General features: G+C 42.3%; 1 protein-coding gene across 1 annotated transcript in view; it reads left to right on the top strand.

The window, feature by feature from the left end:
- Positions 1-12,053, top strand: part of med13a (mediator complex subunit 13a) — a 63,014-nt gene that overhangs the window by 29,485 nt on the left and 21,476 nt on the right. Inside the window, exons 4-8 of the mRNA XM_026372870.2 lie at positions 4,197-4,342; positions 8,828-9,028; positions 9,112-9,306; positions 9,408-9,570; positions 10,798-10,908. Coding sequence (XP_026228655.1) covers positions 4,197-4,342; positions 8,828-9,028; positions 9,112-9,306; positions 9,408-9,570; positions 10,798-10,908 — 816 coding nt within the window. The remainder of the gene's footprint in view (positions 1-4,196; positions 4,343-8,827; positions 9,029-9,111; positions 9,307-9,407; positions 9,571-10,797; positions 10,909-12,053) is intronic.

Genomic DNA, 12,053 nt, shown 5'->3' with positions numbered 1-12,053 from the left:
CACAAGTGAAGTGAGATCCCACAAACATAATTAATGAACATAATGTTCTAACAAGTATCTGGTTGTTTTGAAGCCAGTTTGAGTCATGTATTGCATTATTGTATTGGATTGCTAATATAAATAATATTATCATTAATACACATATTAATGAGATTATCTTTATGAACTAGCAGCAGTTATTGAATTCAAACTATACATGAGAAATATGTAGTTGTTTAAAAAGGAATTTCTGTTTCCATTAGCTCATGTGCTGCTGACAGGTGGTGTTTTACTCGTGTACACGCTCAACGCTTGCCTTGGTTTTTGGCCTTTTTTGAAGTGCAAGCAGTATCTCGCTGCAGGGAAGATGACATTCTAAAATCCCTGAGAGCCTGAGTCTTGAGGCAGGTTTGACATACTTTTACAGACACAGTGTTTTGTGGAGTAGGACCCCTGGGGTTCCTGGAGACCCTTAGGCAAAACAAGAAAAGGTTCTCAATTGAAATCATAATTTTATTATGACTGATTTTGGTGAAAGCAGAAGATGAATGTTATCATTTAGAAAGTCTAGAAACTGAGCACATTGTGTCCCCAAAACTGCAACTTTATTACTTCACACCCCTGACATTTCTATCATTAACAAATAGTGTGTAAACATAGAGAGAGAAATCAGTGTTGTGGCTGCACTTGACCTCCTCACCTTCTTACAGCTGCCACACACACACTTTCTCACCATGCTGAGCGGCTGATGTTTGCAGGTTAGGGTTGTATGTTAAGCCCACATGCTGAGACGTGTGTGGTTGTGTTTGACACACCAGCAGGCCATCGATGTTTGCAGAAGAATCTAATATCGCGTGATGCTGTGTTTGCATGCGCCATGTGTGGACAGGACAGTGAACACACAAACGGATGCATCTTGGGCTTGTTTGTCACCAAATCCTTTTCCTTTTGTGTGTCAGTGAGAGAAGCAGTGGTGAGGAAATGTGTGATGTACTGGTGCTGTTGTTATTGATGTTTGACTTACTTGAAAAAGTGCAGACTAAGCATCTGCTGACATTTGAACCATATCTCTATCATTAATAACCTTTCCACTCAGTGGTTACAACACTAAGTGTTCATGGGGCACAAAAATCATATCATTCACTTCAGTGTTAACCTGAAACAGTAAAATGACAAAAGCAACAGGTCTTTTATGCTACAACTGGAGATTAGTCTACTGTACATCATTGAGATACTGCTGTGTTGTAATGTGATCATTTAGCATGAGACTGCCTAATGTCAACAACTTGCATATCAGATATTCACAGCCAATAGGCTGACTCAGAGGGATTTATCTGTACAATAACATTTGTGGAGAATTGATTTGTATTTGTACGATGTATGATGCTGCGTGTGTAAAGGAGAATTGGGCTGTACTTCTGCCTGCTGAGCCACAGATGGCAGCCCTCTACCTCAAGCTTACAAGTGCCCTGCAAACGCAGATGTGTGTGAATGTGTAGTGTAAGGGTTTTCTTGCATGTGAGAGCAGAATCATAGGCTGCAGTTGTGTTGATGTCTGCAGAACACAACGCATTCAGTCTCCCTCTGCTGTGATCTACTTCTCATTTGCTTTTCCCATCTCTCCAGTTGTCTTTCTGTCAGACGTTATCCCCTTTTTCCTCAGAGTATACAAGTGCATTGAATTCAATTCAAGTTTATTTATATAGAGCCAAATCAAAACAGAATTATCTCAATGCACTCCACAAAATAAGAAAAGAGGACATGAGCACTACATCAAAGTAGGAGCATGTATATTATTCTAACCACAACATAGACAGCAGCATTCCCATTGCTTGACAATCTAAAGAGCTCATTAATTTCCTGGAAATCGGTTTATTTCCTTCAGGAGAACATGGGGGGGGGGGAAACCCCTCCACCACCACTACCACCCACTGGCCGCCCAGGTTTGCCAGTGTTTCACTGTTCAGCTCCATGTGGTGTATATGAGAAGGGCTCATGCCTGCGTACCGTTCTACCCCCATCTTTATTGCTTTACTTGCTGTTTCTCACACACCCTCCAGGTGGTTTTGGTGATTCAAAGGAGCCGAGTGTAATTTACTGCATCAGCACCGGAGCAGTTGTGACACACCTCCCAAACAAAGGCGTCTTTGCTCACTGTGCCAGCATGTGGCCTAATTCCCCAGTTGTCTTTTCCTGGCTCACCTGGCTCCTCACCAGTGTTTTCTTCCTCTGTTTGCATTTATAGCTCTGGCTCTCCTTAGCTGACTGATGTTAATAAGTATTTTACTAACTGTTTATTTCCTTCTTGCATTGTATTTTTTCTCTCCCACTGGGCTGCTGAGCTGTAACATGGGACAGGAATTTAACTGATGACTCTACTGCTTTGGGAATTTATCATAGTGGCACTCATTTTGTCATTCATTCATCAACGGTGTAAACAGAAACATGGCATTTGTGTAACTAAACAAACCACAGGGGATGTTCGCTTGCAATTCTTAGATTGTGCAGTGCAACACTTTTGAGGACAAGGTTACGTTGCCTTCAGGCAGATGTTGAGCCAGGTTCAACCTTGCTGCAGGATGATCCTGCATTTAGGAGACATCTGGAGACTTCTGTGCAGATACCCCTGAAACATCAACATGACAACTGAATTTTAATGAACGAGTGGGCCGTTCTTTTCCCCCACAGTGCTCATGTCCTCTGAACACAGCCTTAGACTAATCAAATCAAGTGGGTGGTCTTATTAGTGCAAGTTTTTGTGTATTGAGAGGAGGAATGATTACACTTACCGTTAAGTCTGTGTACATGTGTTTTAAACACACCTTCCTATTGCAAGGGAGCAACAATATACTGCACTTAAAAAAATGTGGATATTGTGGTTGACGTGCTGAGGTAATCTAGTCTAATCTCTTGCTTTGACACACCTTCTTTAGCCCCCCTTGCTACCAGTTATAAAACATGAATGACATTTATAGCCATTCCCTAACTAGTGCCACCTCATCTTTGGATGGAAAGTAAGATGAATGTCAAGCACTGGGGGCTTAGGGCAGCTACCCCTCTACATAGGTGGTATTATGTTACTGAAGTGTACGCTCTCTCGTCATCTCTGTCTGCCTGGCTCTCCCTCTCTGTTCCCTTTTCTTTAATCCTCTGCAGAGTAGGTGTGCCAGAGCGCGAGAGCGACAGCGAGAGAAGACAGATATTTGTTTAACCAAATCCTGTTGGAGGCAACCCTCTCTGATCCTCTTCGAAATTCACCGCATCCACTTTTATTTGGTCATCCGTCACTCTCCCGAGCTCTCTGCGTGCGTGCTCTCTGCGTTTGTGCGTGTGTGTGTGTCTCTGTAAGGATGTTAATGTTGGGTGAGGTTAGGCTGGACAAAGAGGAGAGCCCTCAGACAATGGCTTTTTTGCTCTGTCCGCTCTCTCCTTCCATCTGCCTCGTCCTTGCTCTCCATTTCTTCTTCAACTTGTCACTCTTGTTATGTTCTGTTGAGGACAAACTGGCACAGGCAGGCGCTGTTGTAAGCAGAAGAGCTTTTGTGTGTGTGAGACGGACAGAGAGAGAGAAAAGGTACTGTTGTAACTGAGCACAGTAGCTACAAGGCAAGGGTTAGTCCGGGCCTGTCCCTTTGTTTTACACACAGCACGATCCACACTAGGTACACAAAAGCATAAAAACACACTCAAACCACCTGTTTGCACTATTCCTCCATCCTAAACACAGTTTAAGTATATAAACTCCACTTCAGTGTTTAACTTTATAGTAGGATGCAGCAGATTGTTGTTTGTAGTGGTAGAAGAAGATAGAGCTGTCCAGCAGTCACCCTATAGTGCATGGTTGTATGAGTAGCTGCTTAATTCCTCATTTTGCATGTGTCTGTTAAGATGATCTCATGTGGAAGCAGGATATGAGTGAGAGGAACGATTCTATTGCAGCCTTTGACAATGAAATACACAGGTTTTCATGATCACATTCTGTCTCTGCCTTTCTTCTCCCTGCCAGCTCTTTCCTTTCTCTGTCAAAAGAAACATGAATTGGACTTTCTGATATGCTTCCTTTTTTCCCCCTCCTCCCACAGCCGTCACTTCTCCACCTCACACTCTACTGGAGTTATTCAATGCAAGCCATATTTCTTTTCACATGTGCATATTAAAGCAGTGTGATCCCAAATGACTCATCTCGCTCTTTTCTTCTCTCTCCCTGTACCACACAGTGAGCACCTGTCCTGCGCCTTCACATTCTTCCTGCATGGTGAGAGCAACGTATGCACCAGTGTGGAGATCAACCAGCACCAGCCCGTCTACCATCTGACGGAGGAGCACCTCACTCTGGCTCAGCAGGCGTCCAGCCCCTTTCAAGGTGGGTCTCTATGCACCGTGCAGCTATGAGCTTGTACCAGTGAATTCTGAGCTGCTCACAAAAGCATTGTTTCAGCTGACACTATTGACGCCAACATGTTACACAACAACAGTAAACACTGCATCGTTTGTGAATTAGGCAGCCAGTTAAAAACATATCATATACAACCTGATATACAGCGTGATTATACTGGCAGGTTTGCCTTCAGACACGATTTGAAACAGTTCAGTACTGGTTCACATTGTAGCCACATGTTTCCTAAAAATCCGAGTGCCACAGTAGTTAGATAAGCGAATAAACAGTGTCATCCTCTAATGTGTCGCTTTGATTTGACCCTCAAGTGGAGTGTCTCACACAGTTATAGTGAGGACACGTCATTACACTCAAGTTTTGCTAAATTGCAGTGGGTGAGTGGTGAAATATTGTATGTGACAGATGAACAAACAGAGCCCAGTACAAGGGGACTTTGTTTGTGGGTTAAAATAATTACTGCTACAATATTTCACTCACTTCTTGTCTTCTCTTGTAACGTTTTGCTTCAAGGCTGCCTCGGAATTCCAGAATAAAAGACCATAATCAGCTGGCACGGTCCAGTAAAAGCCCTGTGAAATTTGCATGTTTGTACACATGCAGTCAGGCAGCCAGGCCAGAGTTCAGCTGAGGACAGCCTTCATGTCCTACAGCCTAGTGGAAACACATTTTAATGAGGCACAAAATGTTTATTTATTCTGGCAAAAATGTTTCTCCTAATCAATGAAAGTACGTCAAACAGTTTGCAGTAGTAGATACGCCCGAAAGTGTGTGAACAGTTTGCTTTATGGCACTCAAGCTGCTTTGAGTGCAAAACTTAAATGTAATTACAAAGCAACTGTACATGCTCTGGCTTTTCTTGTTTTTTAATTTTCAAATGATAAGAGCAAAGGCTGCTGAGTCTAATCATCAAGGATTCAGTACTCAATTTAGCTCAGACTACATTAGGTTGTTGAGCCAAGCATGCAACCTGTTGACTAAAGCAGATAAGGTTGAGTATACTTGAATAAAGGAGAGAAATGTGCAAGTATTTATCTTCTCATAAAAAATATAAGTTATGCTGTGTGCAAGTGCATAATGTTTGAATGAAAAAATATTAGTAAGCAGTGCTTGTGCTGTGCTGGTGCCAAGCTAATGCATATACAGTGCAATCTTCTGTCAGACTGTCTTTGATGACAGATTGGCTTGCAACCAGTTTAAGAGATCAGCCGCCGTAGTCGCTTTAAATTACAGTGTAGTGCAGAAAAATCTGTGGCCCTAATGATTATCCACCATTGGCTCTAGATGCATTACCCCACCCTAGACCAAATACTGTGTAATCTCAAAATCATTGTTTGCTCACATCTCCTCTTGCCCGTCAAGATGTTAATGTAACAACTTTATTTTTTCTTATAGTGTATGGGGAAGGAAATGGTTTGTTTAGTGAATAACACTAATACAGAATAAAATGATTTCAGACAAGTATCACACATCCAGTCTGTTGGCATTTATATCAAACGTAAGGTAGGGCTAGCTGTACCAAACATTACCAAGCTGCTTTCTTATACTTGGCTGCCCTCCCATGATCATTCCCTCTCTAGCTGTAGTATTGGCACATAAATGGACCTTTTGACTGCACAGCAGCGTACCAACTGCTCCAGACTGCGGCTTGAAGCACAAATTTGAAAGCTACGTGTTTCTTAACTGAAGCAAGTGCTTCCTAGAAAACACAAAGCAGAACTTTGTGAGACTTTTGATTAGTGTTGGACAATGAATGATGATAGCTCTTGTAAGTTGAGTGACAAAAACGCCCAGCGGAAAGGTTGTCCTCTTTTATCCTCTCATTTATAGTTAGGCCCCATCCAGAGTAATAACAGTGATCACATCCTCCGTTCACTACAGTAATTCCTGTACAGCTCTCCTGATGGGAGTTGATAATGTCCCATCTAGTTAAGCACTAGTGCCTTTGATAAAAATAAAACGATTATTGGAACTTGGTGTATGGATTCCTATAGGGATCGTAATAGCTTTTGCTAGTAATTTAAGATGATCATACTGCTCCCCAGTCACCAACTAGTGGTTAGTTACTTATGACTCATTTTATTGGTCTATAAATGCCTACTCAACTGTCTTTATTCTCCTTTCCCAGTTTTGTAGTTTAAGGATTTTCATGTTAGGTTCCTCCATACATATATGCACATGCCTTTTCTTTTACAATCAGGTACTGTATGGTGTGTGTTTGTGTGCAGGTGTGTATTTTTTCCCTCTGCTGCATTGTATCTCCTCCTGGCTAACCAAGCATAGAAACTGCGAAGGGCAGACTTCCATCCCCTTTCATCCATCCATCTCCTTCCCATCCTCTCCTTGCACCCACCCTCCTCCCCCTCACCTCTGCCAAGCTTGGTTTACTGTGCAGCAGAGCGCTCCGGCAAGCAGACCTCTCCAGGATGTGACCTCATAAAAGGGCGCAGAGTGAATGTAATGAACTCGCAGCCCATTACACTGATCTGAGCACATTTGACATGTCTTCAGGGAGCCAGAGATAGACTCACAGACAGAGAGAGAGAGGCATAAGGGATGGACGGAGGAGAGTGAGCAGCAAGAAAGGCAGAAAAGAAAGTGAAAAGGAGTGAGGTTCAGTTTTAATTAATATGATTTGCAATAAGTGAAGGATGATACCAATGATGTTCCACAGTGTAAATAATCCAGTGTTGGGCTATTTTTGCTAAGTTACTATGTTCTGTAGGCTGAGGTGAAGCATTATGCAGTGGAGCACTGATGACTAATTTTGTCTACACAATATGTTTCGTGTTTAGCTTGAAATTCCTTATGCTGCATATTTAGGTGTTTTGAATGCTACACAGGTTCTGCCACCTGAAAGTAAAGAATATCATCTATCACTAGTTGCCCAACTGTGTGTGGTTATGCTCAACAGTACTTCTTCTCTTCTACTTTTCCAATGCCACCAGCTGCCAGAAACATGGTGTCAAATACACTGAGTTTCCTGTGCATGCACACATCGCAGCATTTGACAGGGCCTTTTGTCAGTCAAATGCTATTAATGTGAAACATTGGAAGTATGTTGTAGTATTGGTTTGCATTAGCAGTGATCTATACAGCAGTGGCATGATGTAAGGAATGTGAACTACAGTGATGCTGATATCAGTGAGAAATGACTGCCTTTGATTGTTTCCTGTGATTCTGTATTTAGGTAGGGCATCAGAATCAACAATTAACATATTAAATGGCTAATGTGGATAAAGGCCACAAATAATATCCAGAATGGGCCATTGATTTCAGTAAAATCTTCAGGATTACAACTTTAATTGGTGAAGCTCACCATCTGCAGGGCGCTTTATCAGAAAGCACCCAAATCCCCGAGCCCTCTCTACTAAGACACTGCTTGTTCATCGTCTTCCTTTTTGTACCCTTTCTTTCCGTTGTTACCCCCGTTTTCTCATCACGGAGGCTGTTCTATGGTTCAGCCACAGGATCAATACATGGAGACAGAGGCTATTCAGTTTAGTGATGATATAGTAGAAAAACGGCACAGAGAGGGACGTTACCAAAAGCTTAATCTCTCACTAACCCACCCAATCTGTTTGTAGAACTATTTATATTCCTCGCTTCACTTTCAAATGCATGATTACATAGAAACAGAGTGGAGGCATAATAAGCTGTTGGTTTGTGTCAGCTTGTTATGTGTTGACTTGATGTGCATATAGTTTCTGGGCTGATATTCATGCATTATGCATGTTGGCTTATGGTATTATCTGCATTCTCAGATGGACATAGGTCTGTTGTATAGGCAGTCTGTTAGTTTGACTGTGTGACTCCCGTCTGTGCAGCCAAATTTGTTTGCTGAGGAGTGGCCCTTTTTAAAGCCTCTGTTTATGGGCATTGAGAGGCCACTGCGTGCCAATAATTGGTGTCTGGATTGCTCCGTAAGTATTTGCCAAGTCATTCGGGACCAGCTGGGTCCAGTGGTGCTCTGGAAAGGTCAGCACGCTGCTGATTCAGTGATGGCTGAATGATGGGCAAGGAGAATGAAGGAAGGAAAGATGATAAAGATGAGAAGAAATGGATTAAAAGGCTCAAAATAAGAAGAGAGATAATATAGACCACCAGAGGAAAATGAAGGACAGAATAAAGATAACTGTGGAACTAAGGAGGATCTAGAGGATTTTAAGAGAAGCTTAGGGATGAAAATGATAAAACTCGAAGCAGAAGAAACAAAGACGGACGAGAAGAACACAGAAGTTGAAGAGTAACCAGAAAGGAAGAGACAAAGGACAATAATACAGACAGAAGAACATGTGGATGATTTGTGTTGTCAGGAAAAAGAAGATCGCTTATCGCTGCTCTGCTGTTCAGAATCAACAGTCTAAGCATGCAAACTAACAACATTGTGTCTTTCCTCTCCTCTCCTCTCCTCTTCTCTCCTCTCCTCCCTTCTCCACCTTTTCATTTTGCTAGTGATCTTGAGTCCTTTCGGCCTGAATGGGACTCTGACTGGCCAGTCGTTCAAGATGTCAGACCCACCCACCCAGAAGCTGATCGAAGAGTGGAACCAGTTCTACCCTATCAGTCCCAGCGCCAAGGAGGGTGTGTCGGAGGACAAGGTGGAGGACATGGACTGGGAAGATGACTCTCTGGCCTCTGTAGAAGTCCTCGTCGGTGAGTTGAGAATATATTATTAAGTTTAACCTTCATGTAGTGGCCGCGTTTAAAATGTTTTGGGCTATCCTGTTTGTGTTCAGGTGGTGTGCGGATGGTGTACCCAGCCTGCCTAGTCCTGGTACCCCAGTCAGACATCCCTGTTGTGGCCCCTGTGGGGTCATCCCACTGCACTGCCATCTACTCTGGTGGCCACCAAGTGCCTGCTTCCCAGCGAGAGCCCGCCATGTCTTTGGTGACCCTCACCCCTCCCACATCGCCTGAGGAGGCACAGACAGGTAACAGTACAAACACAACACAGATTGGTACACTGCAGAAACAAAGATTCATTTCAATATTCAAAGTCAATGTCTGTTAACCTCACTCTTCCTCTCTTCAGTGGACTCTCACTCGGCCCAGAAGTGGGTAAAGATGCCTTCATCATCTGATGCGTTTAGCGTCGACAGAACAAGTCACCATGGAGGGAAGATTCCACGGCGGCTAGCTAGTCAGGTGGTGGAGCGTGTCTGGCAAGAGTGCAATATGAACCGAGCCCAGAACAAGTAAGTCTGTTATTGTCTCTCTAGAAAGCAGCACAAATTGATTAACCTCACTATAAGTGAAAAATGCCATGCCCCAGATATTTTCTGTGTATTGACCAGGACAGTGAAAGATTAAAGAAGCTTTGAAAGATCCCTATGTCCCTTTTATCAGCCTGCGGAGAAAGTCTTTCTTCCATCAGTTATTTATCTTGTCATTTATTATCAACTGCTTACATTGGTCTTCCAGCACCCACAGTTGAGGGCTTGTTGTCTTGTGCTGCTTCAATGTGGGATTTTTATGGTGTTTAAATATGGAACAGTGTAATAAATGGGTAAAAATCATCAGAAATGTTATAAATAAACACCTTTACTCAAAAATATATTGCTGTCAATGTTGGATGAGAGTTGGAGTTGTTATGTAGGAGGGTTGTAGCTTATGAAAATGAAGCATGTAATCATACAAATGAGACACCAAGACAACCTTGTCAGTCACGAGAGGCTGGCTGGATAAACAGTTTTCTCTCCTAACAATATGCTCTTTGGGTTTTTATTTTACGTGCACTCATGTTGTAGATGTAATGTGTAAAGAAGGGCATGTTTGTGGACAGTGTTTACGCAGTTTGGAAACGTTAACCATCTCATTTTCAATTTACAACAGCCTGCTTCAGCTAGTCCAGTGTCCTGCGCATACATCTGGTCTGCCAGAACCTCAGGCTGGGCTTAGTGAAGTTATCCAGTTTAAAAAAAACAACAACTTTGAATAGAGTGTGGTAGCACATTTGTCACATGTGAAGTGTCAAACCATTTTCTATTATGTGTTATTATTCAGGCAGAAACCTTACAAGAAACACAGATGAAAATAATGATTACAAGTAATTAAAGTGAGAGTATCTTGTAGTTTTGTCCCTAGCTCTTTTGTAATGTTCAGCATCAGTGAATCTGACACATTGAGAGCACCCTGGGATCTGTTGCCCCTTGACCAAGCACAGAATGTCAGCTGTAGTTAGCTGTTGGCTTGTCAGCCAAAATATAATTGCTTCAAGCAGGGCTGTGAAGTCAGCCTGAGCACAAAAGCATTTGCCTATTGTCACCGTATTCTAAAGAAAGACGAGACGAGGTCGTAAACTTTTGGGGATTTGTGTCACAATTTGAGGATTTATGTTTGAAATATAGTAGAGTAGAGGACTTAGTCTTCCTGTAAATAAGAGCATGTGTTTAAAGCCTGTGTTTTGTTTTTTACCTCCATAGACGGAAGTTCTCAGCTGCTACAAACGGTACCTGTGAAGAGGAGCTGACGGAGAAAGTGGGAGCTTGGGATTTCGTGGAGCCTACACAGAGGTCATACTGCAGTTGTTCGAGGTCAGTCACTTTTCATGTAGAGTATGTACAGATCCTGCTCAAATGTGCACTTTTCAAAGTGTAGAGATTGTGGAGCTTTGAGGGACATAGTCAGCAATATATCTACAAGTTGTGTTCACTCTAGACTTTGACAAGCTTGTTATTGTTAATGTTTTTCAATTTATCACCATTTTGTGTAAATGACAGCAGTGCTTGTGCCCAAACCTCTGCGGCATTGTGTGTTTCTGTAAGTCACAAGTTTTTATTCCCACACTGGTGGGAGTCATTTGTGGGGAACAGAATAGTTTGACCACTGATGGAGCACTTAAGGGATAGTGTGCTGCTAAAAGGCGCATGCCTGTCGCACACCCCTAATGTTGACAAATGAGCTCAACACCTGTCAGATAAGTTTCTGTGTGCGTGCGTGCGTGCGTGTTGAAATGCTACAGTTTTCATGTCACACGGTTTGCAGGACATGATGCCATCATGCTGGCGTCATAGACTCATTTATGCAAACATAGTAACACAGAACATGACATAGTTGAAACGTCTGACTTGCACCACAGCTAACACAGAGGTAGATGATGTGATTAGTTTTTGGAGCGTCTTTCTGCATATATGAGCATGTTAATGAAGGAACATTGATTTGTCAGTGTTAACTGTCTTTACCCTGGTATTGTGCATGTACTGAAGTACGTGAAGAGAATGTGTAAGCGAATTAGCATATTAATGAGTAAATTAGGAGGACATATGTAATAGGCATAAGGATGAAATGAATACTTAGACCACAGCTGCCCTATATTGAGTACGTGATTTAATAGACTTTGGCGTTCCTTGCTTCACAATGTCTATATTTTGTTTTAGCTTGTGTTAGATGTCTTTATGACAAACTGCTACTAGTGTGCGCATGTATTCTTTTGTCATGGAGATCAGGCAGGACATAAAGCAACCAAAGTGTCTCTTGTTTTATATACTAGGACAGAGGTACAATTACTGCTGATGCATTCTGTCAGCAGGGTCATACAGGGAAAGACTATAATGAGCACAAATCTCCTCTGTATTACAATATCAGCTTCCACACTAGGAACACACAAATAGCCTTTCATGCAGGTATATAATTTGTTGACTTAATGACACTCTCATTAGTCTGACTAGTCACATTTACG

This window comes from Anabas testudineus, chromosome 14 (assembly GCF_900324465.2).
Source record: "Anabas testudineus chromosome 14, fAnaTes1.2, whole genome shotgun sequence".
Taxonomy (NCBI): domain Eukaryota; kingdom Metazoa; phylum Chordata; class Actinopteri; order Anabantiformes; family Anabantidae; genus Anabas; species Anabas testudineus.
The sequence above is the reverse complement of the archived record's forward strand: the minus strand, read 5'-3'. Positions and strand labels throughout refer to the sequence as shown.